General features: G+C 38.1%; 1 protein-coding gene across 2 annotated transcripts in view; it reads right to left on the bottom strand.

The window, feature by feature from the left end:
- The window catches only part of LOC138016939 (N(4)-(Beta-N-acetylglucosaminyl)-L-asparaginase-like), a 232,764-nt gene that overhangs the window by 191,029 nt on the left and 29,235 nt on the right, over positions 1-12,500 (bottom strand). For both annotated transcript variants that reach the window (XM_068864124.1, XM_068864123.1), the window contains exons 3-4: positions 12,398-12,445; positions 11,641-11,753 (exon numbers count right to left, since the gene is read on the bottom strand). In XM_068864124.1, the coding sequence (XP_068720225.1) occupies positions 11,641-11,753; positions 12,398-12,445 (161 nt within the window). The remainder of the gene's footprint in view (positions 1-11,640; positions 11,754-12,397; positions 12,446-12,500) is intronic.

The following is a 12,500-nucleotide window of genomic DNA, read 5'->3' as shown; positions in this document are numbered from 1 at the left end:
AAACCGTGAGTCAATCGCTGCGAAAGCTTTTAAATTGTCCTTCGTTCGTTGTATCTGTCCCAGAGTAAGGCAGGCTTCCCAGAAACAAAGTCTTTCGATTTCGTGTCGTCTCGGCTTATCTGTGAAATCCACACGTTTCAGCGATCTTCTGTTAGCTGTTTTTACCTTTCACCGTTCTTATCAACAACGATAGGTATACGGAATAGACTAATACCTTCCTTGTTTCCAGATTTTACTCCACAGCCAGGTATTATACAGAGAACCATCGCACTACAACTCACTCACATCTCTCTCTACGCGTCTCTGTTTACGATTCGAGGGGCTCCACAATGGCGGTTAACGACGGTTGTCAAGGACTAAGGTCACGTGGGTGAAAACCAAGAATTGAAATATGAACCAATTATGTGCTGAGTTTTAACCTGTACGCTTAAATGAGTCATATACAACAGCCTCATGGAAGAGATAAAAAGAAAGGAACTTGTAATATGTAAATATGTAAGTGTTTAGTCATTCTAGCGCCTGCGCCTTCTTGTCCTGCCTGTGTAAACTTTGTCGCTTTGGAAGGACTGCTAGAAATGATTTGTTACGAAAAACCTCTGCTAAAATAAACGGAATGGAAAAGGATTGAGATGTTGCTTTCTATCGCATACATTTTAGTGTTGTGCTGGCCAGAAGTACGCTCAGATACTTCACCAAAAGGGCGAATTTTCGCTCGAAAATTCGAAGGAAAATTCGGGAAGAGCGAATTTTCGCTCGAAAATTCGCGTCATCTACAACAATAGGCTTTGCGAAAATTCGGCGAATTTTCTGCAAACTTTCGCCCTTTTTCGTCGAAAAGCCCCGAAATTCGCAAATTTCGTCGAATTACGCTCTCATTACTTTTGCACAATACTGTAAAACCTCCCGAACAGCATTTGTGTTACCGTACTCATCAAGTATGTTTGAAGACTGAAAACCTTCAAGACATTTTTACTAAAACTAAAGCTAAAGTCACATCACACTGTCCAGGATCGATTTGCAGTCAAATCTCTCTCCGTTCACCACCAGAAATCTGCCTATTACCTTTATGTTGTCCATTCCATCATTTCGGGCCTTCATCATAGCTTTAATTTAGATTTGTCTCTCTTTTTGGATCGCCCGGGCGTAGTCTTCCGTTATGTAGGCCTCTTCGAACTGATGTAATTGTTTAATCTTACCTTGTTTGGACCATACAAGCTCTCTGTCTTCACGACTTACAAAACGTACTATAATAGGCATGTGTCTTCCTTCCAATCTTTTTCCAACTCTATGCACAGCATGGTATGGAAATGTAGATGAGTCAATCCCCATTTGCTGAATTATATTCTGAATAACTGATTTACAGTCCTCATCCTCTATTTCCGATATGTTGTTGAAGCGAAGATTTTCTCTTCACGTGTACTGTTCGAGTCTGATGTTTTCCTCTTCCTGCTGCTTGAGCTGGGTTTCATGTTTCACAATTTTTGCGTTCAAGGCTTCAGTGACTTCAGGGCTCTTTGAGTACAGATAAGACTACAGATATACTGCTTCTGTCATAAGGAAAGCTTTTAAAACCCTGTTAACCAATTTCTTGATCCAGAAGTGCTGCTACACTCACTCATTTAGCTGAGAAAAAAACTATTTCGTGTGGAACTTCAGAAAACATGTCTGTGCGACATAGCACTCTTTCCCAGTCTCATTGGATGTCAGAACTTTAAGAGCTTGTGTATATAAATCAATTCCAAACTCAGCTAGAGGGTTAATATCACTTGATAATAATTATTGTTGTGTCACATCTCCTGCTAATTCAATGTCGATGTCATCTACAACTGCTGTGGGCAGCCCATCATGACCCCAGTGAGGTGCTTGTGGGTCAAAACCATACAATGCCACGCCATCAAGGTCAATGCTCTCCACACCTTCTGCAACATCTGCTACTGCAGTGAATTGTCAATTTCTCAAATCAATAATCCCATTTATCCAGATTTGCTTAGGTGTTCAGTTTTGTTCAGTTCAAATTGGATAAAGATTCCAGGTTGCTACTACCCTGGATTCCAGAGGTTATTTTCTCGCTATGAAAAGAGCGGCAAAACTGCGGGTCGCAAAGCAGCAAGAAAAACCTCTGGTACAGGCTGAGTTTTTTGTCAAAACGTTTCATGCAACAATTATTTGTTACAAATGCAAACGTGAACTGGAGAAATAAGAAAATTGCATTAAAGTACTGGAATTAGAACTGACAATATTGTAAAGATGTCAGAAGCTCACACCTTCGCAAATTCCCAAATCAAAGCGTGCTTGTTCGATTACGTGCCCTTTAAGCAGTTTCCAGCACCCATACATTGAGGCAGGTTGACTGAAAACCAGGATGTTTTGTGATACACTTCATCTCTGTTTCAGGCTGGTCTTCTACTGTTTGCCACACTTGCTTGATTGCCATGCAGCAAACGCTTTCATCTGTTGTCGGCATGGGTTGACAACTTCCACAATCACACCTAAATAATTTCACATAAAACACCCAAGGAAAATTCAGATCCAAAAGTTCTTATTGCCACAGTTTAAATGATATGCATGCTTTGTTAAGTTTTTATCTCAAATACAATTAAATCACACCATGAATTACAGCTGTAAATATTAGTCTCTGTTTCCGAGACGATCCGTGTCGCTGTCAACCAGTTCAGCGTTGTTTTCTCTCTGATCATTTCGCAAAACCCTTCACGGCTCAAATTGGTAGGGACGTGGTCCAGCCTCTTGTACATTTTCGGAATTATCCCCATCACTGTCATATAAATTTAAGGCACTTGAGTCGCTCCCTTCTGAGAGGACATCCTCTGAACTACTGCTACTTGTACAAGCCGCCATAGCAATTCTTTTACGGAATGCGTGTTGAGCAATCTTCGTGTTCCACATGTGACATCACGATCCATCGCTATTGTTTTCACCGGAAGTGGAATTTCAGTAAAAATGAGGATATTCTTTCTAAACTAAGCCGAATTGAGCAAAACGAACACAAAATTCGTTTTCCTTGCTACTTTTTACGTAGGATAAGAGTAACTTGTATTTTTGGGTTTACATGCCCTTTAAAACTAAACTTTAAGTTATCCCCATAAGACTGCTTGAAAATCTCTGTTTAATGAAAAAGGCTGTCTTAACAAAATGCTTTTCTTTTTTCAAGTTTTTCAGTTTACTTTTGCATCTTAAATCTCACGTTTAATCTGTAAGACATATAATCAGATGGTAAAATATTATATTAACACGATTATCAAATGTATCAACAGCCTTTACAAAATGTACAGGTGTAGTATAGATGTTGTTAATAAAACAAGATTGTGTGCTTGTAAATCAAAGTACTTGCTTCTTTAACTAGGGATGATGGGAAACAAAACATTTTATTGGGATGGCCTAATCAGGAGATATGCTGTACCTTACTCATGCGTTATCGAGTGACTCAAGAATAGTCATTTGAATCACCTACGACACCACATAACCAAAGAGGACTTAACTCCTTATAATGTACTGAGAGAATACAGTGAAGAGAGAGAGAGAGAGAGAGCACCTCATCCAACACAAACCCAAGAGGGTGACAAATGTTACAAACCTGGAATCTCGTTCAAAGTAGCTGAGTATCTGGGGCCGCTTGGCAAGGCCCCTGTTGGTGAAACCTGCAAACATCTGTACTATATTTTTCCTGTGGCGAAACAAATTCTTGTCAAACCTGGAAGGAGGAGTGGTCTCACAGCTCAGTGTCCATATCTCTCTCTCCAGGGACACTTATAACCTAGTTTTAGACAAAGTCGCCCATGAACGGTTTAATTTTGAATAAGGAATTCTTGTTGCTGAAATCGTAAAAAACCGATGGAGCATTAGACTCTATTGTTGTGCACACAAATGCTTCTACAAGACATCGCTCAAGACACTCGAGAAATATGATACATATTTAAAGCAGCAATCACCACAGGCCTCTACCAACAACCATGCATGCACAGTCTAGAGTTCAGTCAACAGGTTATCAGACCCAACACATATTACTACTCTAGGACCTGGGTTTAATTCTACATCTCCAGATAATAAAATCCAATTCATACAAATTCTGTGTAACACGTACTGATGACGATGATGATTTCACTGGTTTTAAATCAGTAATTACTCTTTATGTGCTTCCTTCTCATTTTTCTGCGTTTTGTAAAACGAACAACTTTTCTCAAGGTTTTCTTTGACAGTTTCAATAGTTCACTGTCTCGTACTCAAGATTGCAAATGTGATGGTCTACTACATCCTCCATTTTTCACAGTTTATTTAGAAGCAACCAAAGAAGAAGAGTAAGGAAAGAAAAAAATCATAGGGCTGATTAAGGATGTACTTCTTGAGATGATTTCAATAAGGGCCAAGTAGTACTATGACTTGTGACAGGACTGAAATACTTCGCCCTTGGCTTATAGACTCTGAATCATAAGTGAGTGTGATCTGTTTGATTTAAGAATGTAAGTTGTGGTCAAAATAACTAAACATCGTTTCTGAGGGAAAATACAATATAATTAAATAACCCTCTGAGAGGACATGTGGTAACTAGGTAACTGAACAGCATTGGCATCGAGCCTGTCATGTACATCATAATGAATTTTTTCGATTTCACTTCAACTTCTTTTCCACATCAAGTTAAACCACGAAAAGTTGGTCTTCACAGTGAGTTCATCAAATTCTGAAGGTTAAAAATGACCTACATGTACATAGAAATAAATTGTTTTTCATGTTTCCAGTTCCGTGGAGTCAATACAGCATTTACAATTTCCAAACTGTCACCTTGCATGACACCATGATTATAAACCTATTTAGGTTACAAAAAATGTCTGTAACCTACATGTATGAATGTCAGCAGTTTGAACGTTTCAAGTACATTAGATGTGTTCATACACAAGTATTTTATCTCATGAGCAAAAAGTAAGCGCTTTCATTGCAAAGTGAACTCCAGATGTTTTCGTTGATTAACGGCTGCCCCAAAAAAAACTTGACTAAGTTGCGTGAAACGCTTTGACAAACAAGTCAGAAACTTTGTACCGCACAGAACTGAAAATTGAAGATGTGGTTTATGAATAGCTAGGGGACAAAGACGCACATGGCGTTGATAATTATGTCACCCCCTTCAGGGGATATTTTTGCTCTTTCCATGAGGGAATGGTAACACTGAATGGTAGCTACTTGTTGTTTACGTTTATTCTCATAATTCTCATAAAAATTGAGGAATTCCTAATAAATGGAGGAAGAGAAAAAGAGATTGAGAAAAGGGGCAAAAGATAGTTATACTAATAGCTTGCCCTGATAGTTGGACAACAGTTCTCAATTACATGGATACTAAGACAAAAATAAAAATACAAAGAAAAAATATATGACAAGTTAAACAGTTAAACACACACACAAAATAAAATATAAATAGAGTATGGGCAGATGGAGGAACTACAGTATGTCAATCTAGCATTTAGTATTGAAGAGAAAATTCTTGAACAATTTTTGTGTGGTTTCCAGCAGATAGAAAGGGGAAGATCATCCCAGAAATAACGTCCAATGATAGTAGGGCAACATTTCCTAACATTTGTTCTATGAAAACGAATACAGAGCTGTTCCGACGAGACATCACAAGTAATATAGCTATGTTGTTTTGTGATCAATGTGATATCATAAAATTTGAGGGTTCAGCCTTGCATAAGAGATCATAGAAAAAAAAAGCATGTGTGAAGCTTAACAATGTCAGAAAATTTCAAAATGTTGAGATTGACATAGTGAGGAACATCATTAATTACTCTAACTGCCTTATTTTGAAGTTTCACAACATCATAAATAGGGCTATGATAATTATTACCCCACAGTATGGATCCATACGTTAAATAAGGAAATATGAAAGAGTAGTACATATTAATTAGGGTTTCTTTAGACAGAAATTTCTTTACTTTAGTCATAATGTTAATGTTCTTACTTATCTTGAAACAAGTGTACTCAATGTGGTCATTAAAAGAATAGCTAGTCCAGAGGTTGGCCAGCTAAAACTATAGGTGGATGAAGGCTGAAGTTTGATTTCTGCCTGGGCTGGAATATTATATATTTAGTTTTACTCAAATTTAATGTTAGCTTATTTGCACAAAGCCACTCACATATCATGGGAAGTTCACTATTGATATGATGAATCAAACTAGATCTTTCCAACATGCAGTGAGTGAAGTGTCATCAGCAAAGAGGCATAAAGAAAAATAGGAGTTAGCAGTAATAAAATCATTAATGTAGATCAGAAAAAGTATTGGGATAAGAACAGACCCTTGCAGAAGACCCAAATTGATAGCTCGAATATCTGAGGAAACTCCGTTCACAAAAACCCTTTGTCTTCTTTGCTGAAGGTAAGATTTAAATCAGATATTTTCAATTCCTACGACACCAGAATGAGACAATTTAGATGTTAAGAGAATGGAGTGATTCACAGTGTCGAAGGCTTTACTGAGGTCTAAGAAGAGTGTTACTGCAAATTCTCCATTAGCAGAGGCCCTGTTGGGGGTAAATTCCAACAAGTAACATGGCCTTGAAATGCCTACATGTTAGCCACGAATCAGCGACGAACGACATACTTCTCTGATGAATTAGCAAATGAAGCGACATAAATAATAACCTAAGCCGACAGCAACTCTTGAAATTCAAAAGCATTTGTGTTACTTGCGTACGCTTGACGGCGATATTGCAAACCACCTCACAAGCCGTCACAATGTGACTGAAAGCACGAAAGAAGCATTCGGAGAGAAAACACAATTTAGCAGTAATTCTTGGCAGATTGACCTCAATTCTGCAGCCCCTTAACGTTTCTTTCAATAAATCGTTTAAAAATGGGGTTAGGAAGAGGTGAATGAGTTGTAGCAGAACAGATGTTCTTATCCAGAACAGATGTTCTTATCCAGAAAATGGATTTTTTAACGCTAGTTTTGCATGAACAATTTCTCTATTTTCTGCTCAAACTTTTTTTTTCAAAATGCAGTCCAAAATTGTAGTGTGTATTATACACAGGCGTGTTTTATACACAGGTAAATATGGTACTCTTTGCATAATTCACTTATTCGTTCCTTCATTTTAGGACTGTCTTCTATTTAGATTACATGGAAGAGTAAGCATCTATCTAGATGGCATGGTGGGCAAATAAGTAGAGGAAGACCATTTTCAGAGAGAGAGAAATGTTCTCAAACTGAGTGAGGCATCGTATGAGACATTAATTCCCCTAAAGCTAGCTTTACAAGACATTTAATTCACTGAGATTTCAAATTTCTGTACCACACGGTTCTTCTTGTATTACGCTAGGTGCCAGCAAAATAAGAGACATTTCTCTTGTCTTCTATGCAATTGTCCATGATATTGTGCCCCATACATAAATTACTTACCTACCTACATGTACAACATGCATAAAGACATCCTTCATTTTTTTGGTTGGCTAATCGACTGACATGTCTGCTGGCAGGCTTCACAAGTTTGTGAGTTATTTATATAAAGAATGAGTGAACGAACAAATTCAATTAAAGTATATCATGGGCATCCGAATTGGAAGCAGTTAATTTAGCAATGTCGAGCAAAGATAATCTGGGTACAACATTGGTACCTAATAGCGATAAAAGTCAAGTGCCTGTGGGGTTGCCCCGGAGGAGATATTGAAGATTCTATTTGACTGATACATTAACAATAAACTTGTGGTTGATTTTAGAGTGATGTCCCCAATCTCCTTCGGGAAATAAAAGATGGATTATACAAAGCATCCATATGTATAGAAGGATTTTGACAAAATTTGCATGATCTCCTTCATATTAACTGCAAAATTCTTCAAAACTCTATTTCTTGTTTGCAATATTGGTTTATAAGTATTAAAATAACATCACAATACCAGCAGGTACATACCCTTTAAAACGGATGTGGAGGGGTCTAGACTGATAAATCATATACAATACCAAAATAACCATACAGTAACTCTAAGAGCATCGAATTCAAGTGAAATGTTCAATTTGATTCATGAGTGGCCTGGCATTGACAATTCGCTTGACTCTTCATGAGTTAAAGCCCTTGTATGGCGCGCATGGCAAGTAGTTTGCTACCCCACCTTTGTACTGGATAAGTACATGCATAACGAAACAGGTTCCAATCTTGAAACTTGAAATTTCGTTTTAGTGGAAACGCATTGAAAGGTTTAAGTGCAAGTCTGACCCTTTTTAGATCATTCGCAAGTAGGCAATATGAATGCTTGAAGCACTTCTTAGAAATGTATTCTATTTCATCATTGGTCTACATGTACGTCAGTACAAAGTCACGTGAGATAGAGCACGCGAAACCAGAGCTTACAGTTGAGCGTTGTTTTTTAGAGCTTCAAGTCAAGGATTTGAATTAAGAACAGATTTTCGGATTTTTTCTATGGTATGGAAGCCTATATGGAAAACAATAAAGATGCCCTTTTGAGGGAGGATGAAGAGGGAACTCCTGAATCAAGAAAAATATTGTTCCCTTGCAATGCAATGAGCTAATGGCTCTTTTAGCTTCAAGGAACAAGATGATGGCCGCCATCAGCGAATCACTGCTCACCAAAGGCACCACTTGTTCAGAGGAAGCGCAGGACCCCAAAACGGCAGAATCTGCCAAAAGAAAACAGGAAAGCATGAATTCAGATCTTAAAGAACTGCTGGGTGACTGTAGTAAGAGGCACAAGCTCGATATAGTGCCCCTCTTCTAGATGAAATAGCAAAGCTAATGCATGGTGAGGAAAAGACTGACCGAGGAATAGCTGACAGTCTTGCAAAGATTATCCAGTCTCGCTGGTTGAACGACTTGAACGAAGAACAGCTAAAAAATGTGTCTGGAAAATATCTTAGGCCTAGCAACTGCAACAACGTATGAGGCAAAGACCTCAAGCTGTCAGCCCCACAGTCCACGGTGGCCACGGCGGTAGATATTTGTGCAAAGAGAACAGATTTACTGTTGAAAGCTCACAGGGAGAACATTAAATCCCCTGACACCAATGAGCTTATAAGAATGAATGCAGATGCCATTGCTCCGTTGGGTCACATCAGTTTTGAAATATTACAGAGGCGAAGGGATGCCATAAAACCGAACGTAAACAACGGTGATGCCACGTCATGTGCATTGCGCGTCACAGTTGCCAAGCTCTTATTTGGGGACGTATTACACACCCAACTTAACCACATTGGTCTTCAAATAAGATCAGTGGTACGGCCAGTAGCTCAAGTATGAACAAAGGGCGTAACTGCAAGCCCCAATCCAATTGTTGAACAGGCAGTAAGAATCCTTTTTAGGGAAGAGCCACCCCTACACGAATCAAAACTTCAGAAACAACACTCAGAGCTACTCCAAAAAAAGAATGGATTCATATCGGACCGCAAATGCCCTATCAAACAGATTTGACTTGATTTAGGTAAGGCAGGAATTTGACGCCATGGTGCTATTGTCAACATATTTGAATGAAAGAATTCAAACGTTCAGTGCAGGCAATATAGCAAACTATTGTATTTACAATGGCAAACTTTAACTTCAGACCCAGAAATTCTGGAAACAGTGTCTGATCAAAAGATTGAATGTTATTCTAATACCAGTCAGAACCGGGCTTTAATTCATGCTATCCTTTCAGATCGAGAGGCACAAACAGTCTGTTGAGTCAGAAGTCACTAACCTGTATCTACACCAAAAGATTTTCTCCTGTCTAAGTTTTCAAGGAATAGGAACACCTCAACTTCACTTACTCTACTGAAACTAAACCTTCTCTTATGCCGAGTTAGGTATGATCTAAAGTGGCAATTGGATTTGGGAAGAGCATTTGCTAAATCAGAAGCTACATTGCACAAGTAATAGTTCAGGGCATTAGCGATGGAGGAGGGTGGATTACATTGTTTGTTATCAGCAGATATCTTCTCAATGTGAAAATTAGGCCGCTACTTGTTAATAGTATAGTTAATACTATCCAACATTTTTTTGGTATTATTAGAATTAGTTAAAACTTTGTAATAAAGTCAATGATAGTACTTATTAATAGACTTTTTTGTTCCGATACAATTTATATCTATTATATCATTGTTATATCTTGTGTCAGGAGCCACTTTTTATAAAGCTTATCTCACATTTTTATGGATTTCTTTAGCCCAAAAGGTTGACACAGTTGAAACAATATTTTTCCTCAAAAGGGCATCTTTGTTGTTTTTCCATAATTATAGGCTTCCATACCATAGAAAAAATCCGAAAATCTGTTGTTAGTTCAAATCCTTGACTTGAAGCTCTGAAAAACAACACTCAACTGTAAGCTCTGGTTTCGCGTGCTCTATCTCATGTGACTTTGTACTGACGTACATGTAGACCAATGACGAAATAAAATTCATTTCTAAGCAGTGCTTCAAGCATTCATATTGCCTACTTGCGAATGATGTAAAAAGGGTCAAAGACTTGCAATTAAACCTTTCAATGCGTTTCCACTAAAACGAAATTTCAAGTTTCAAGATTGGACACCTGTTTCGTTAGGCATGTACTTATCCAGTACAAAGGCGGGTAGCAAACTACTTGCCATGCGCGCCATACAAGGGCTTTAACTCATGAAGAGTCAAGCGAATTGTCAATGCCAGGCCACTCATGAATCAAATTGAACATTTCACTTGATATCAATACTCTTAGAGTTACTGTATGGTTATTGTGGTACTGTATATGATTTATCAGTCTAGACCCCTCCACATCCGTTTTAAAGGGTATGTACCTGCTGGTATTGTAATGTTATTTTAATACTTATAAACCAATATTGCAAACAAGAAATTTGCAGTTAATATAAAGGAGATCATACAAACTTTGTCAAAATCCTTCTATACATATGGATGCTTTGTATACCGGTAATCCATCTTTTATTTCCTGAAGAAGATTGGGGACATCACTCTCAAATCAACCACAAGTTTATTGTTAATGTATCAGTCAAAAAGAATCTTCAATATCTCCTCCGGGGCAACCCCACAGGCACTTGACTTTTATCGCTATCAGGTACCAATGTTGTACCCAGATTATCTTTGCTCGACATTGCTAAATTAACTGCTTCCAATTCGGATGCCCATGATATACTTTAATTGAATTTGTTCGTTAACTCACTCTTTATATAAATAACTCACAAACTTGTGAGGCCTGCCAGCAGACATTTCAGTCTATTAGCCAACCAAAAAAATGAAAGCATGTCTTTATGCATGTTGTACATGTAGGTAGGTAAGTAATTTATTTCTGGGGCACAATATCATGGACAATTGCATGGAAGATAAGTTTCAAGTGGGTAATTTTATGGAAATCATTCTTCCAGTTTTGAGCTAGAACAGTGCATGAATTGTTTGGATATAAAAATAAATTATTTCTTCAATCGTTGACTTAGTCGGACACGAGGTTGAGCAACTTCATGATCAGTCACCAGCTGTTGACCAGCCTGGAAATTTCTGGCCACCAAGGCTCAACTTTCAGTCGCACTGGCGACCAGCTGGCCACAATTTTAGACCCTGGGATACCTCTTTATTTAACAATACTTTGCTAAGTCAGTTAAGAAAACCACTTCCCCTTCAGAAAGAAATGTGCATGATGAAGAGCACTGTGAAACTATAAAAGATGCCATACCATCATCTCCAACCAAAAAAGTCTCTGTAGTGTGTTCCATAACACTGCGTGCCACTGAAATGGCCCTCTTCACCCGCTTAAGACATCCAACAGCTCCAACATTGTGAGTAACACTAAACAGTAAGGGGAAGAATTTAATTTTTTCACTATGACAATGAAAAGGGAAGTATGTTGGGTGCAGTGAACTGAAACTTGAAATTTACTACATAGGGAATAGTCAACTCAAAACAGTGGTGAACCCTCACCTGACCAGTTAGAGTCTAGTCATATTTAACTGACCGCAATATTTTTTATAACTTCAAAACATCTCAAGTTTACTGGGGATTCTCAAATATAAGTGCATTGAAGAGACGGCATAACAGGATGTTTTTGCAGGGCAAAACTGTGAAACAGTTTTCCTTCTTTTACTTGCACATTTGGTGAAAAATGAAAACTATCAAACAATTCTTCTACACAAACATTTGAATCAACTTTTTGAGGCTGCTGCTTTGCTGCTTGGTTATTAAGCTTTTAAAAGTTTCCTGGATGCGTTAAGTTTTCAGTACTCAGCTTTTGGTGTCAGATAATTTCCGTGAATGGCACACCAATGCAAAAACCTACTCTTGCTGCCAGCTTTTACTGGAAAAAAAGTCGTCCAGGATTTTTCCGCCCGCTCACAGGTGCCATATATTAAAATATTAAATGAAAACATGACTGACACTATATGAACTGGTGCTAATATAAGACTTAAAATGGCAAAAGGATAAATATATCTCACCCATCCATTATCATAGCATCCAGTGTGGTTTCTCCCAGTTCATCGGGGCTGGAAGACAAAAAACTTTGGCTTTAAGTGAGTATAAAGGTCTAATCTGTAGTCA

Source organism: Montipora capricornis, chromosome 9 (genome assembly GCF_036669925.1).
Source record: "Montipora capricornis isolate CH-2021 chromosome 9, ASM3666992v2, whole genome shotgun sequence".
Lineage (NCBI taxonomy): Eukaryota > Metazoa > Cnidaria > Anthozoa > Scleractinia > Acroporidae > Montipora > Montipora capricornis.
The sequence above is the reverse complement of the archived record's forward strand: the minus strand, read 5'-3'. Positions and strand labels throughout refer to the sequence as shown.